The sequence below is a fragment of the Indicator indicator genome, chromosome Z, assembly GCF_027791375.1.
Source record: "Indicator indicator isolate 239-I01 chromosome Z, UM_Iind_1.1, whole genome shotgun sequence".
Taxonomy (NCBI): Eukaryota; Metazoa; Chordata; class Aves; order Piciformes; family Indicatoridae; genus Indicator; species Indicator indicator.
Genome location: NC_072053.1, coordinates 22,053,152 through 22,068,702, shown reverse-complemented (window position 1 = coordinate 22,068,702; position 15,551 = coordinate 22,053,152). Strand labels below are relative to the sequence as shown.

At 38.9% G+C, this 15,551-nt stretch overlaps 1 protein-coding gene across 1 annotated transcript in view; it reads left to right on the top strand.

Annotated features, from left to right (window-relative positions):
* Nucleotides 1-9,100: 9,100 nt before the first annotated feature.
* RICTOR (RPTOR independent companion of MTOR complex 2) overlaps nucleotides 9,101-15,551 on the top strand; it is a 47,775-nt gene continuing 41,324 nt past the window's right edge. Inside the window, exons 1-9 of the mRNA XM_054398102.1 lie at nucleotides 9,101-9,191; nucleotides 9,442-9,509; nucleotides 10,257-10,324; nucleotides 12,040-12,122; nucleotides 12,779-12,866; nucleotides 13,787-13,877; nucleotides 14,002-14,068; nucleotides 14,163-14,243; nucleotides 14,672-14,772. Coding sequence (XP_054254077.1) covers nucleotides 10,291-10,324; nucleotides 12,040-12,122; nucleotides 12,779-12,866; nucleotides 13,787-13,877; nucleotides 14,002-14,068; nucleotides 14,163-14,243; nucleotides 14,672-14,772 — 545 coding nt within the window. The 5' untranslated portion in view covers nucleotides 9,101-9,191; nucleotides 9,442-9,509; nucleotides 10,257-10,290. The remainder of the gene's footprint in view (nucleotides 9,192-9,441; nucleotides 9,510-10,256; nucleotides 10,325-12,039; nucleotides 12,123-12,778; nucleotides 12,867-13,786; nucleotides 13,878-14,001; nucleotides 14,069-14,162; nucleotides 14,244-14,671; nucleotides 14,773-15,551) is intronic.

The window sequence follows — 15,551 nt, the reverse complement described above, 5'->3', positions numbered from 1 at the left end:
TAAAGAATATTGTACCTTTTTCTTCATCCTGGTTGGGTGTTCTATAACAGAATCCTGCCATAACATCTGCCTTGCTGGCCTTCCTTCTGATTCTTACCTGTAAATGCTCAACCCTATTGTCATCATCATTTACCTCAATACAATCAAAACACTCCCTGACACACAGGGCCACCTCAAGACCTCTCGTGCCTTGCCTATCCATTCTGAAGAGTTTGTAGCTATTGATTGTCCAGTCATGTGAGACATCCCACCCTGTTTCTGTGATGACCACGATATCACAGTTTTCCTGATAACACAAAAGCTTCCAGCACCTGCTGTTTGTTTGCCATGCTGTATGCATCTAGTATAGATGCACTTCAGTTGGTCTAAAGCGCTTGTCACCTTTATGTAGGGAGAAATCCCCATTCCTACATGGCAGTTCTTAGGCGTTCATTTAGTTGCTAATTCATCAGTAACCATAGCATTACTTCATTTTGGAGAGAGAATTTTTCTTAACCTTGCAGTACTGAGAATCTGTTTCTTACTTGCTTCTAGCTTATCTTAAAGTAAATAAATAAATTCAGTCAGTGACACTCTTTTTACAGGAACAATCATGTTTGATATTACAGCAAAGATGTCCTTTCTGAAGTAATTCCCTACTTGGTACAGAAAGTAGTAACTGGTTCATCTTTATTTGCATGTAATATGGGAGTTTTTCTACTTTGTTTCAATATCACCTGGAAGCAGATTCCTGTTACAGGGACTTTCACATAAGCTAATTAATCTCTGGAATGATTCAAAAGATTTTATCCTTGGAATAGCTGACTACCATGCATGAATATCCTAGAATAAGAAACGATCTGTCTGAAAAGAAACATATTTTGATGCTCATAGGATGTTAGGGGTTGGAAGGGTCCTCTGGCGATGAAGTCCAAACCCCCTGCTAGAGCAGGACCATATAATCTAGTGCAGGTCACTCAAGAACGCATCCAAATGGGTCTTGAAAGGAAGAGACTCCGCAACCTCTCTGGGGAGCCTGTTCCAATGTTCCATGACCCTTAGAGTAAAGAAGTTTTTCCTCATGGTCAGATGGAATTTCCTGGGCTGTAGTTTACATCAATTGCCCCTTGTCCTATCACAGGGTGCAAGTGAGAAGAGGCCATCCCTTCCTTCCTGGCACCCAGCCCTCATATATTCATAAACATTTATTAAATCCCCTCTCAGTCTTCTCTGGACTAAAAGAATCAAGAATCACGAATCAAGAAGGTTGGAAGAGACCTCAAGGATCATCGAGTCCAACCTGTCACCCTACACCTCATGCCTATCTAAACCATGGCACCAAGTGCCACGTCCAATCCCCTCCTGAACACCTCCAGGGATGGTGACTCCACCACCTCCCTGGGCAGCACATTCCAATGGCCAACCACTCTCTCTGTGAAGAACTTTCTCCTCACCTCCAGCCTAAACCTCCCCTGGCGCAGCTTGAGACTGTGTCCTCTTGTTCTGGTGCTGGTTGCCTGGGAGAAGAGACCAAACCCCTCCTGGCTACAACCTCCCTTCAGGTAGTTGTGGACAGCAATGAGGTCTCCCCTGAGCCTTCTCTTCTCCAGGCTAAACAGTCCCAGCTTCCTCAGCCTCTCCTCATAGGGCTTGTGCTCAAGGCCTCTCCCCAGCCTCGTTGCCCTTCTCTGGACATGCTCCAGCAATTCAACATCTTTCCTAAACTGAGGGGCCCAGAACTGGACACAGTACTCAAGGTGTGGCCTAACCAGTGCTGTGTACAGGGGTACAATGACCTCCCTGCTCCTGCTGGCCAAACTATGCCTGATGCAGGCCAGGATGCCATTGGTCCTCTTGGCCACCTGGGCACACTGCTGGCTCATGTACAGGCACCTGTCAACCAGTACCCCCAGGTCCCTTTCCACCTGGCTGCTCTCCAGCCACTCTGACCCCAGCCTGTAGCTCTGCATGGGGTTGTTGTGGCCGAAGTGCAGCACCCGGCACCTGGATTTGTTGAATGCCATCCTGTTGGACTCTGCCCATCTGTCCAGCCTGTCAAGGTCCCTCTGCAAAGCCCTTCTACCTTCTAACAGATCAACACCTGCTCCCAGCTTGGTGTCATCTGCAAATTTACTGATGATGGACTCAATCCCCTCATCCAGATCATCAATAAAGATATTGAACAGGATGGGGCCCAGCACTGATCCCTGGGGGACACCACTAGTGACAGGCTGCCAGCTGGCAGTGGCACCATTCACCACCACTCTCTGGGCTCGGCCCTCCAGCCGGTTCCTAACCCAGCGCAGAGTGCTGCTGTCCAAGCCACAGGCTGCCAGCTTGGCCAGGAGTTTGCTGTGGGGGACAGTGTCAAAGGCCTTGCTGAAGTCCAGGTAGACTACATCCACAGCCTTTCCCACGTCCACCAGGCTGGTCACCTGATCATAGAAGGAGATCAGGTTGGTGAGGCAGGACCTGCCCTTCCTAAATCCATGTTGGCTGGGCCTGATTCCTTGGCTATCCTTCAGGTATGCAGTGATTGCCCCCAAGACAATCTGCTCCATGATTTTCCCTGGCACTGAGGTCAGGCTGACAGGCCTGTAGTTCCCAGGTTCTTCTGTGCATCCCTTCTTGTGGATGGGTGTCACATTGGCCAGTCTCCAGTCTTCTGGGACCTCTCCAGTGAGCCAGGACTGGTGGAAAATGATGGAGAGAGGCTTGGCCAGCTCATCTGCCAGCTCTTTCAGCACCCTAGGGTGAATCCCATCAGGTCCCATGGACTTGTGAATATCCAAGTGACTCAACAAGTCTCGAACTAATTCCACATGGATTTCAGGAGTACAACACTGCTCCTTGACCCCATCGACCAGCTCAGGAGGCCAGTTATCCTGAAGTCCTCCTGCCTTACTGTTGAAAATGGAGGCAAAGAAGGTATTTAGAATCTCAACCTTCTCCTCGTCCTTAGTTACAATGTTACCCTCCACGTCCAGTAAAGAGTGGAGGTTCCTCTTGCCCCTCTTTTTAGCATTAATATATTTACAAAAATGCTTTTTGTTGTCTTTCACAGAAGCGGCCAGTTTAATTTCTAACTGTGCTTTTGCCTCTCTAATTTTTCTTCTACATGATCTAACAACATCATTAAACATATCACTAGTTGCCTCCCCCCCTTTCCAAAGGCGATAAACCCTCTTTTTTTCCCTTAAATCCTTCAGGAGCTCCTTGCTCATCCAGGCTGGTCGTCTTTCCCGCCGGCTCGTCTTACGGCATGTGGGAACTGCCAGTTCCTGTGCCTTTAAGAGCTCCTGTTTGAAGTAGGTCCAACCATCCTGGACCCCTTTGTTCTTAAGGGCTGTTACCCAGGGAACTTTCTGAATAAGTTGCCTGAACAACCTGAAGTTTGCCCTCCGAAAGTCCAAAGTGAGGGTTCTGTTACTGCTCCTCCCTATTTCCCTGCATATTGAAAACTCCACTATCTCATGGTCGCTGCACCCTAGACAGCCTCCAACCATCACATCTCCCACCAGCCCTTCTCTATTTGAGAACAGCAGATCAAGCAGAGCCTTGCCCCTGGTAGGTTCACCTAAGAGCTGCATCAGGAAGTTGTCATCCATGCACTCTAGGAACCTTCTGGACTGTCTCCTCTCTGCTGAATTAAGTTCCCAGCAAATGTCTGGTAGGTTAAAGTCCCCCACAAGGACAAGGTCTGATGATCTTGAGACAGCTTCCATCTGCTTATAGAATATCTCATCGGCCTCCTCATCCTGGTTGGGTGGTCTATAACAGACTCCAACCAGGATGTCAGTTTTGTGTGGCCTCCCTCTGATTTTAACCTATAAGCATTCAATCCTTTCATCTGCAACCTCGAGTTCTGAGGCATCAAAAGATTCCCTAATATACAGGGCCACCTCTCCTCCTCTTCTCCCTTGCCTGTCTCTCCTAAAGAGCTTATAACCCCCCAGTGTGGTACTCCAATTGTGAGAATCGTCCCACCATGTTTCTGTAATGGCAACTAAATCATAGTCTTCCTGGTGAACCAAGAGTTCCAGTTCCTCTTGTTTGTTGCCCGTACTGCGTGCATTGGTGTACATGCACTTCAGCTGGGCTGCTGATTTCACCAGTTTGTGTGGTCCTCCCTCCTTTCCAGGGAGACTGGTTTCCACACCCACCCCCTTCAAGGCCCCAGGTCTCTCAGCCTTTCCTCATACAGCAGTGCTCCAGGCCCTTGATCATTCTTGTAGCCCTTCATTGGACTTGCTGTCCCTCTTGAACTGGGTGGCGTAGAACTGGATGCAATATTCTAGGTGCGGTTTTACCAGGGCAGAGAATCTCCTTCCATCTGCTGGACACACTCTTCTTAATGCACCCCAGGATCCCATTGGTGTTCTTGGCCACAAGGACACGTTGCTGTCCCATGGATATCTTGTTGTCCACCAGGACTCCCAGGTCCTTCTACATGAGGCTGCTCTCCAGCAGATCACCTCCCAGCCTGTACTGGTGCAATTTATTATTCCTTCACAGATGCAGGACTGCACTTATCCTTGTTGAGCTTCATTAGATTCCTCTCTGCTCAGCTCTCCAGTGTGTCTGTCCAAGTTTCTCTGAATGGCTTCACAGCCTTCAGGTCTATCAGCCAAGCCTCCCAGTTTCGTTTTGAAATCTATAGAAATGTGTGAAGCTACGTAAGTTGTGATTCATATTCCATGTAAACGTGGCATGGTGCCATAACATCATTGGTGAGTGGAGCATATAATTCCTTAAGATGCAGATTTGTCTCTGAGGTATCAAGACATTGTTTTGAGGACTCATGCTTACGGGTTACCAGTCTAACTAGTAGAGAGAATTTTCTTCTCTGCTAATTTTCTTTGGCTAATATTGTGTTCAGCTCTTCTGTCAAATACCAAGTAATATTCACATCTTTGTTGGATATTTCATGGATGTGCAAACTGTTCTTTGGGGAAAGTAATTTTTTGGTTATTTTAGATTAACTTGGTATTTCAGATTAACGTTGTCAACATCTACTGTGAGGGTGAGAATTTGCCTTCTGTGTTATACAGGTGAATATCTCAAAGACAGTACATAAATGCAGATCATTTTTTCTTATAAAATCAGACTTTTATTTTAAGAGAGTAAGTAGCAGCTGAATTCTTTCTTGATGCTAAATAATTGTTTGTCCCTCTTATTTTCTTCATTTTAGTCTGAGGTTAGCTTTGCTAAATGAAGCAAAAGAGGTGCGTGCAGCAGGATTGCGAGCCCTCCGTTATCTCATTCGAGATTCCAGTATTCTCCAGAAGGTGCTGAAGTTGAAAGTGGATTACTTGATAGCCAGGTATTTTTTCTCTTCCTCCTTCTTGTTGTACAGTCATATATCACTTTCTTTTTCATGGGTAAGAAAAGATGTTTTCGTATGCTCTTACATTCTTATATATGTTTTTATAAGAGGCACGTTTCTTCAATATGAGTAACATCCTTTAAAAACGTAATCTATAGTGTTACTAGAAAGTTGGAACCTGAGTAATTTTTATGTCTTCAGTTGTTTTATGGGAATTGTGATTCTTTCTATTACAGTGCTTTGGAGCCTCTAGTATAAAGTCAGGACTATAAAGTAGGTCATGCCCAAGAATTTGTAATCTAAGTATAACATGACAACAGAAGAATACCAAAGAACAAACTAACAATGAGATAATATCTGTATCATGAGTAGATGTATATATTAGCATTTCTAGTGCTTCCTTTGCTAAAACCTTATTGGATTTAACACACTGATGTAGATGTATGTATTTCTGTTTATAAATACATATGTGCAGTCATTTTTAGTGTTCTATTTAATTTTGTTGGAGCAAACGGATTCTTCTGATCAAAGAACTCAAACCATATTGATTTGAAACATTACAAATACTTTATTTAGCCTCATTTAAAATGACAGATGCTATTAAAGTATTTTTTGAAGCTGTTATACCTTGAGTTTACACATTTGAAAACATTTTAGTGATTTTAATGAAGATAACTGGAAGTGTGGAAACAAACCTGAACCAAAGCTCATTGACCAATAAGTCTTTCAGCAATAGGTTGCAAGGCTGAATTTTTAGTCAGTCATGAAACTGTTTTTCATTTCTTTATTCAACTGCATAAATACTAGTATGAGTTGTTAAGGTGCAAGTTAGTGTTGTTATAAACAAAATGTGTTTTATACCTTCATTTAGGTGCATTGACATACAACAGAGTAATGAAGTAGAGAGAACACAAGCACTTCGATTAGTCAGAAAGGTAAAGTTTAACTCCATATGGTCTTATAAGCTATACAAGTCCATTGTGCTGACTCTTTTTTTCTCCCAACAGCAGATTTTTTCATGTAGTCTCTAATTATTTACCTTAATTTATCATGTTGGAAGAAATTACAGCTGATAATTCAAGAGAGGTGGAACAGTAGTGCTGAGGTTTGTTTTGATTTTAATCTTTTATCACTGAGAATCTTGAGTGGGCTAGAAAACCTGCTAATTTTCCTTTGATAGAGGTCATAGAATCATGGAATTGTTAGGGTTGGAAGGGACCTCAGGAATCATCCAGTTCCAACCCCCCTGCTGTGTGCAGGGATACCTCACACTAGATGAGGTTGCTCAGAGCTGCATCCAGCCTGGCCTTAAAAACATCCAGGGACGGGGCTTCCTCTGCCTCCCTGGGCATCCTCTTCCAGTGTCTCACCACCCTCATGGTGAAGAATTTCTTCCTAACATCCAATGCGAAACTACCCATTTCTGGTTTTGGTCCATTCTCCCTAGTCCTATTGCTATGTGACATCCTAAAAAGTCCCTCAGCTGTTTTATTTTCAAAGTAGAAGTTAGGGTTAGATGCAGTATGAACCATGTTATTTCTTCCTGTTGAAAAACAATCTTTAAAGACCAAAATTATAGTCTCTGTTACTTATTGCATTATAGCTGCTTGTAAGTAGCTTTGCATCACCTGTCTTTAGAATTGCATTTCAATGACTAGAACAGAATAAAAACAAATGCAAAAGTTTGTATTTATTCTGCTAATGGAATGGAGGTATTCTACTGTTTGGAATGGAATATTAAGAGAAATATTTTCTTCTCCTGTCTTAAAAGAAAACAGCGAGGCAGAACAGACATAAAAGGCTGCTTGTGTCCTCACACTAACTACATGTAATTATCACTAGGAAAAAAGTTAGAATTTTGTAGGCCAGATGGTTGCACCTATTCTATTGGTAATTTTTGTTACTTCGTGCCATTTTAAAAGTGAAAGACCAATGTGGGTGGGGAAATGTTTTGTTTTTTTCTTTACAGTGCTATTTTAAACCTTCCTGTTTTATGGGTGACAATATGTATGATAAGTTTCTCAAAACCGTGTCTTAAAAATAAACTTGTTAAAATCTAGTTCCAGTGTATTTGCCATAATGGTTGATCTTTCTTCATTTTAATATCCACTGCAGAGGTGAAACAATCAGGTACCATGCAAGAGGATATGTGGGTGTTACTGATAGTTGCCTTCTGAATACTGTAGCAGCTGCTTCTGTTGATTGTCCTTTTGTGCTCTGCGGCAACTTAAGGATCTTTCTACTAAGCAGAAGATTTTAGTCCTAGCTAATGAAACCATTGAATAGGTATTCAAGAATCTGCTGCAGTATGAATGAATCTTCTAGAAGAGTTTGTAATCTACTCTGTGTCATTAGATAGCATTCTATGTTGATAAAGAAATTCTTGGGGAAAAAATATGAAGAAGGTAACCATAGCTGTCTCTGCAATAGTCATCTTTTTTTAACCTTTCCTATTACAACAAGATAATAGAAAAATACACTGAAGCAGGAAAGGAATATTAAACTGACAAATGAAAAATTTAACAAAGGATACTTTTGAGGATTTGCCAGAAACAACCAAATAATAGAGCATTTTATCTGATTTTATGAAGGAAACAGAATACTGGTGGATGTTTGAGTATATGTAGAGAAATATCAAGAAAACAGGTTTGTTTTCTTTCTTTTTCATCAGATGATCACTGTGAATGCTTCATTGTTCCCCAGTTCTATAACTAATTCTTTGATAGCAGTTGGAAATGATGGCCTGCAAGAAAGAGACAGGATGGTTCGAGCCTGTATAGCCATTATCTGTGAACTAGGTAAGTTAACTGTAATCTAACTAAGAAAAGTTTTGACGTGATGGTCATTACTTTTCTAAGAGATTCTCTTCTGTGGGTTTATATTAAATAGATTATATTCAAATAATTAAGGGTATTTGTTAATAATGAGTTAGATGCTAAATGTTGTTAATGTTGGTTTCATGGATTTTAGTCATAAGTTTGATGTAAAGCAAAATCACTTCAACATAAAATCAGTCTCTCATGTGCAGTACCTGAAGATTCAGGTGCTATTCTTTCAAGACTTGTCAATTTCTGATTTACCTTAAATTTCCCTGCTGCAGTTGGTGTTTCTAAAACTGATGGATTGGAAGTAGGGAGATGCTGACAAATGTATAAGAGTTCCAGGGCCTACAGAACATCTTTTTGGTTTTTTTTTACAGTTGCTAATGTGGTTATCTAGCCTATGGAAGTCAGTATTTGTGTCCATGTAAAGGCTATCTGGACAGTGGTTTATACTAACTTTCTGTACTTGTATGTAGGTGCTGATTTTGAAGCTTTTCCAAAATCAATGATAAAAAAAATTTTGCAATGTTGTTGTTTTAAAAGAAATAAATGATCTGTTGCTGTTTTGTATTCTAGCATACATCCTTTATCCATGTCAGTCCAGTAAAGCACAAAACTTCACACAAGAAATCCAGAAACTACTGAGTAGAAAGTTAACCAGAAATAAATTGGGAAAATGCTGCACAATGATGGACTGACTAGTATTTTTGTTAATGACAAACTATTTCAAAATATCAATTAATTAAAGTTACATTAAAAGCTTCACATATGCCTCAGCATTGCTCAGGAATAAAAAGATCCAAGTATTAAAGGCATGACAAGTTTGTCATACAGACAGCTGTGAAATGTTTATTTCCTGTCACTGACCAGAGTGGTTTGTTTTTCTCTATTTAGCACTTCAGAATCCTGAAGTGGTGGCTCTTCGAGGTGGCTTAAGTACCATCTTGAAAAATGTGATTGATTGTCAGCTAAGCCGAATAAATGAGGCTCTGATAACTACAGTTTTGCACCTCATTAATCATCCAAAGACCCGACAATATGTGCGAGCAGATGTAGAATTAGAGGTGGGTTCAAATTTTACTTGTTTAGTGTCAGAAATTAAACATTGAATTACTAATAAAAATGTTCAATTTTCATACCAGATTTCATCCTCTTATGTTTGTGCAAAATGTTTAAATTGCAACATTTTATGCTATGGGCATGATTATTTATAAAGCAAAAATAACTGACAGATTGGAATGGGACTGAGGAATGGGAAAGACCCATTTAACCATATTCTCATGTGAAAATAATGCATGTCTTTCTTTTGTTCAGCGAATTTTAGCTCCTTACACAGATTTTCACTACAGGCATAATCCAGACACAGCAGAAGGACAACTCAAGTAAGTGGTAGTGCTTCTATTTGTGCAGCACTGTATGTGTTCATGTATACAGCATACCCAAAATAGCAGCCTTTCTAATGCCCATGAAGATGTTACCAAGGAAGCAGAGTCAGGGCCCTTCATGGTAGTGAAGGGTGGGAGGACAAGAAGCTGCAGAGAAATTGAGACAAGAGAGGTTGCAACTTATATTGGGGTTGAGGGTGTTTTCTGTGAGGCCAGTAAGTGTTAGAACGGGCTGTCCAGAGAGGTCCTGCAGCCTTGATTGCTTCTAAGACCCAATTAAATAAAAACTTCTTTGTCACTGACACTGGTCTCAGAGTGAACAGCTTCCTTGTGTGGAAGTTTGGATTAGAGACCTCCTGTTGTTGCTGCCAACTTGAATTATTCTTTTTTATTATCAAATGACATTTAGATGCTGAGGTCTGGGTAATTGAATAAGGTCTGGACAATTGAATAAGGTCTAAACCTTTAGGTCCCTGCTGTAAACCCCACTGTCAGTGGAGGCAGAAGGTGATTCATCTGACCACTTAGGTGTTTACTTTGTGATGTTATCCTCCTTCCCTGGAAACTCCCCTGAAAAAGCAGAAGTAACAAAGCTTAAAAATTCTAATCTGTCTGTATTACACATTGTATATGCACACAAATGCATATGTAAAAAGTTTCTCTTGCTCTGGATTTTGTCTCCTTGTTTAAAACCTCAGTTAACTATTTTTTACTTCATTGTGACACTTGTTATTTTCATGACAGGGAAGACAGAGAAGCACGGTTCCTAGCTAGTAAAATGGGAATAGTGGCAGCATTTCGATCATGGGCAGGTAAGATTTGTTTGTTTGAAGTTGGATGATTGGAAGGGGAATTTGTAGTATAAAATCGTGGTTTGTTTGAACACAAACTGTCTCATTTTATGTGTCTAATTTCTATCAGTACCTTCCTACAATGCTTTGACTAACTCTACTGATAAGATGCAGCTTCTCTCCTTACCTCCCCATATGGAATGTCTTACAAGTTGTACCTTGGGATATGTTACTTGCCTTGGCAGTTTTACATGTTCATCCTATTTTATATTCCTTATTGTCTTGGAGATTAACATCCTAGATATTTCTAGTACTCCAAGGTCCTTAACGCTTAAAAAAGGACATGTTGCTGAACCAGACTTTGGGGTATTCTTAAGTTTTCTTTTGCCTTTTTGGATTTATTGGCTGGTCATACTATTGGCTGTGTTCTTCGACTGTCCTGATTTCCTTAATTTCCAGAGTGGGTTATTCTTCAAAGTTGGTGGTTACTGTGTCATTTATTCTCATGTGATCATGTCCTTATAGATGAAAACAGGGCATGCAGGGATGACTGCATATATCCAAGCAATTCCTGCATTGCTATTTGTATGTGGCCACTATATGCTCTTGGAAAATGCCTCTGAGGTGCACTGTGGAGCATATTTGAATGCTCTTAGTGTGTTCTGTAGCCAGATGTGCATGTCTTGTTTTTGTGACATGGCAGTTTTGAAACGGAGGGCTTAATCTTTAAGTTCATATAAAGCACATGTCATTAAAGTTAAATCTGTATTAGTGAAATTAAATAAATTAGTAGATGATACTTTTCACACTGTAGGAATTTTTAAAGAATAATGGTTTGATTTTACTTATGATATGTAAGGCAGAAAGGTATGCAGCCCTGGATGTTTTTTGTTTATTCACAGTTGCATTTTGGAGAAACTTGTTTGTTTTCTGCATAGCATATTTCTGTTAAATTTCAGTTGATTCTGTGAATTATGAAGAAAAGTAGTCAGGGAAATGAGCAGGGTTCTGTCTTTTCAGTCATAATTTTAGTGAAGAGGCTGCATATAAATTTAGGGTGAAAATCTGGGTAGCTCAGGTGGTAGTCTGTAATACTTAGCTTTCCCTATGAAGATTGAAGTATTAAACTTATTGAGTAATAATGTAGTGTAAAAGGACCAAATTATAAGAGGCTCTGAGATTTTTAAGCAAAGCTAAATTTACTGTGTAGAAGCTTCTGTAGATGAGCACTTGTCGTTTGCGAAAAGATGGTTTAACACCATGCATAGAGAATGTTATTCCAGGTATGTTTGAACTAGCTACTTGGAATACCCTGAGATTCAAACAAACTGAATAACTTGTGAAGATATAGCTTTTGATAGAGAAATTCCTCACAGTTCTGCCAAGCTGATGTAGATTTTTTGGGTTTTAAGTTTCAATTCTTTATTGACAAATTTGTCTTCTCTTTGCCATTTCTTCCATGTAAATGTTGATTTTGTAGACAATTTGAAAATACTGCTCACAGCAGAAAGGGTAAAAGTAGCTATGGATTTTAAAGAGAAAACAAGTTTTGTGGTTAGAAACTTCTAATAAATATCATTGATTGGAAAGTAGATGACATAAAGGAGAAAATGTTTGATTCATAATTTCTGTCATCTGTCCTTGTACTCCAACTGGAAATCAAAATTGTCGATGTGTCTAGTACTTTTTTTTTTTATTCAGTGAGGGAGTATTATTATATTTGTAATGTTTTGTAGGTATTATCAGCCTGTGCAAACCTGGAAATTCTGGGATTCAGTCTCTTATTGGGGTACTCTGTATACCAAATATGGAAATTCGGGTACGTGCTAAATATTTACTACTGATGTAGGAATAATACTGCCTGTTTTAATTAATATATTCTTAACATTAAAATGTTAAAATAATTAAACACAGCCTCCAGTTATGAGATCACTACCCTCGAGTTTATTTGACCACCAAGTTCAAGTCTGTAATACCTTTGTAAAATTCTTGAAAATGTAAGCACCTGTGTCTGAGAGAAGGAAATAAAGAAAAGTACATAAATTAACTTTTACTCTGACAAGGCAAAGCAAGTACACAATAGCTGCAATTATGAGTTTAAAGCATAGCAATCAGTATTGAATCAAAGATAAAAATGTGGGTTTTTTTCCCAATTACCTATTAAACTAAGAAGTTGATGGTGGCAGCATGAACTATTCTAAAAATCTGTAAAGCAATTAACCTGAGCTTCTGTAGAATACATAGTGACAATAAGGCACTATTCTAAAGTAAACAAGCCCCTGCCTTTTTTCTTCTCCAGATAATTTCGGTTTATGAAAATAAGCATATTATTAAATAAACAGTGAAACAAATAAACCTTAACGTTAGCAGTCTGTAAATCTCATTTTCAGTATTAATAATGAACAAAAGGACAATTTTTGTAAATCTATAAAATTCCTGTTGTGTGTTTTGTTTGTTTTGGTTTTTTGTTGGTAGCGAGGTCTGCTTGAAGTTCTCTATGATATATTTCGCCTTCCTCTCCCTGTTACTGCAGAAGAATTTATTGAGGCACTTCTCAGTGTAGGTAAGTATTCTAAGCCAGTTCACAGAAAAATTGTCAGTTAAACTCTTACACTTCACTGTCTCCTCTGTATTGTAAATTACATCAGTATTAACTGTTTTATCGATAAATTAATTTGATTGTTTGAAGTCCTACCTAAAATTCTTTATCAACTGTTAAGCGTTTTAAGGTTGATAAACAATTGACAGAGGAGCATAAGCAGCATTTACAAAAAAGACTGTAAGCATTACTATAAGTTAGACTTCTTTGAAGTCTTAGAAGCATTAGTAATATAGAAATATTGGTTAGTGTTACACAGAATTTACTAAACTGAGTCTTTTCTACTTACCTGCTAGCTGTGCACACTGTACTTCAGCAGACTTGCTTTTGCTAGGGCAAGTATATGCATCATCATATCTCAAGCAGATAGTCTTTCATCTTTAAAATTACTTCTCTGTAAACACAGGAACATCTTCTGCTTTGTCTTGCAGTGCAAGGGTATGAACCCAAAAGGTGCAAGTTTCAGCCTTTAATATTCCAGCAGTTCTCTTCCTCAAAGTCTGGTTATAAATGTTTATTATACAATCTTAATCCATGTTTCTTATTTATAAGCAAATTTAATTTTATTGCTATTTTGTGGCATACGAACGTATATTTTCAAATTTTACGTGTTAGGATATTGTCTGTTTAATGTCTTTATGACATGGAAATGCCATTTTTTTTGTTGATACTTGGATACAGTGTTTATCTTGGCTTTGAACTTAGCTGTGCTTTGTTCAGGAGTGTGGATTAGACTGGCTGTTGGAGATCCCTTCTGGCAAAATTTTCTATTACTTGAAACCTGAAATAAAATCTGTTGGGAAGAATTGTTTGCTTACTGACAATCATAACATAACAGTATGGAATGTAATGTCATAATTGCTGCTGTCTGTATTTTTTTCTAGATCCAAGCAGGTTTCAGGACTGCTGGAGACTTTCTGATGGCTTTGTAGCTGCTGAAGCTAAAACTGTGTTACCCCATCGAGCCAGGTCAAGGTGAGCTTTCAATGAGCTTAGGCTAAACCCTTGTTCTTGTGTTGTTGACAAAACGCTTGTTGTTTTCTTGCAGGCACAGTAAGAAACGAACTTTCTAAACTGTTTCTGTACTTTTCCTCCATAGGCCTGATCTCATGGATAATTACTTGGCTTTAGTGCTTTCAGCTTTTATTACCAATGGACTTCTAGAGGTAAATAATGATTTTGAATAGATGTTGGCTACATTTCTTCTATAAACACTAAACTGTTACACATTAAATGTAATATTCATTTCACTTTTTGAAGGGTCTGGTTGAAGTTATCACAAGCAGTGATGACCATGTGTCTGTCAGAGCAACAATTCTTTTAGGAGAACTTCTGCACATGGTAAGTAACGCTTTCTGCTGAGAGCAGGTAGTAGTATTTCTTTTTGCAGAAAGTTTTCAGTAGAAATTACCACTTTCAATCACATTTCAAATTTTAGATATAATTTCTGCGTTTTTATGCATGACATAAGGCTATCTGATGCTTTGCATATTTTTACATGTTACCACTTTAAAAAAATTCACCAATGGAAACAATGCAGATTAGAAGTCTGAGACTGTCTTAAGTTACTTCCAATTGCATTTCAGATTGATTAGTTAGATCTCCCATTCAAAATGGTATGTGTAATTATTGCTCTGACCATTATGCAAAATACTTTTGTTCTCATGCATTTGAAAGTTATGAAAAATGGTAAATCCTTCAAATCTTGATTGTAAAGAGATGGCTGAAAGTATTGTAATCCTGTTCTAACTAGTCTTGTATTTTTTTAGGCAAATACAATTCTTCCTCATTCTCACAGCCATCACTTGCACTGCTTACCAACGCTAATGAATATGGCAGCATCTTTCGACATCATGAAAGAGAAAAGACTGTAAGAATTCTAAGTTACACTTAAAAGCAAGCATTTGCATTATGTTTTGCTTTTTTATATTTGTGGGTGTGCCTAATAACATAATAAGAATTCCAACTTTTGTTGTAAGAAAGTGATTTTGTAGTAGTATGTTTTATTTGGGACCTTGGTTTTGGTCATCACTCAATCATTTCATACTCTGAAAAAAATAAGCTCTATTATGGCTTAAATCGATACCATTTAGAGAAGTGGCCAAATTTAAAGGTATTTGAAGATAAGTTGAAATAAAAACACTCTCCTACCCTACTAGAATTATTTTTTGTGATAAAGAAAGATAGACTTACTTGGACTTCCTTGTTTTATTTGTTCATCAGATCTTTTTTTCTGCTGCTTTCTAATTAGCTGTTTCTGCCATTGTTAGCTGTCATTTCTGTTACTTCCTGTCTTTTCCTGGAAGACTTATTGCATGCTCTTGCTGAACTCTTCAGATTTAAAGAGCAGGAAACATAGTACTGACATTCCTGCTGCCCTCTTGTAGGGAGGGGGAAAGAAATGACAATACTTACCTAGTTAGAGCTGAAACTTGTAGCTCTCAGCTTTGCTGCAGAAAGTTGGTCTCTTGTGGCACCTCTCAGTACTTATTGAAAAGTTTAAAGTTGATAATCTTGTTTGAAGTGTCATAGATGCCGCTAATTGCACACTAGCAGAAAAAGTATCAGTAAGATTCATTCTTAATTTCTACTACTGAAAAGAGAATTTCTGCTTAATTTTGGTACAGATCAGGCCTATGGATGTATGAA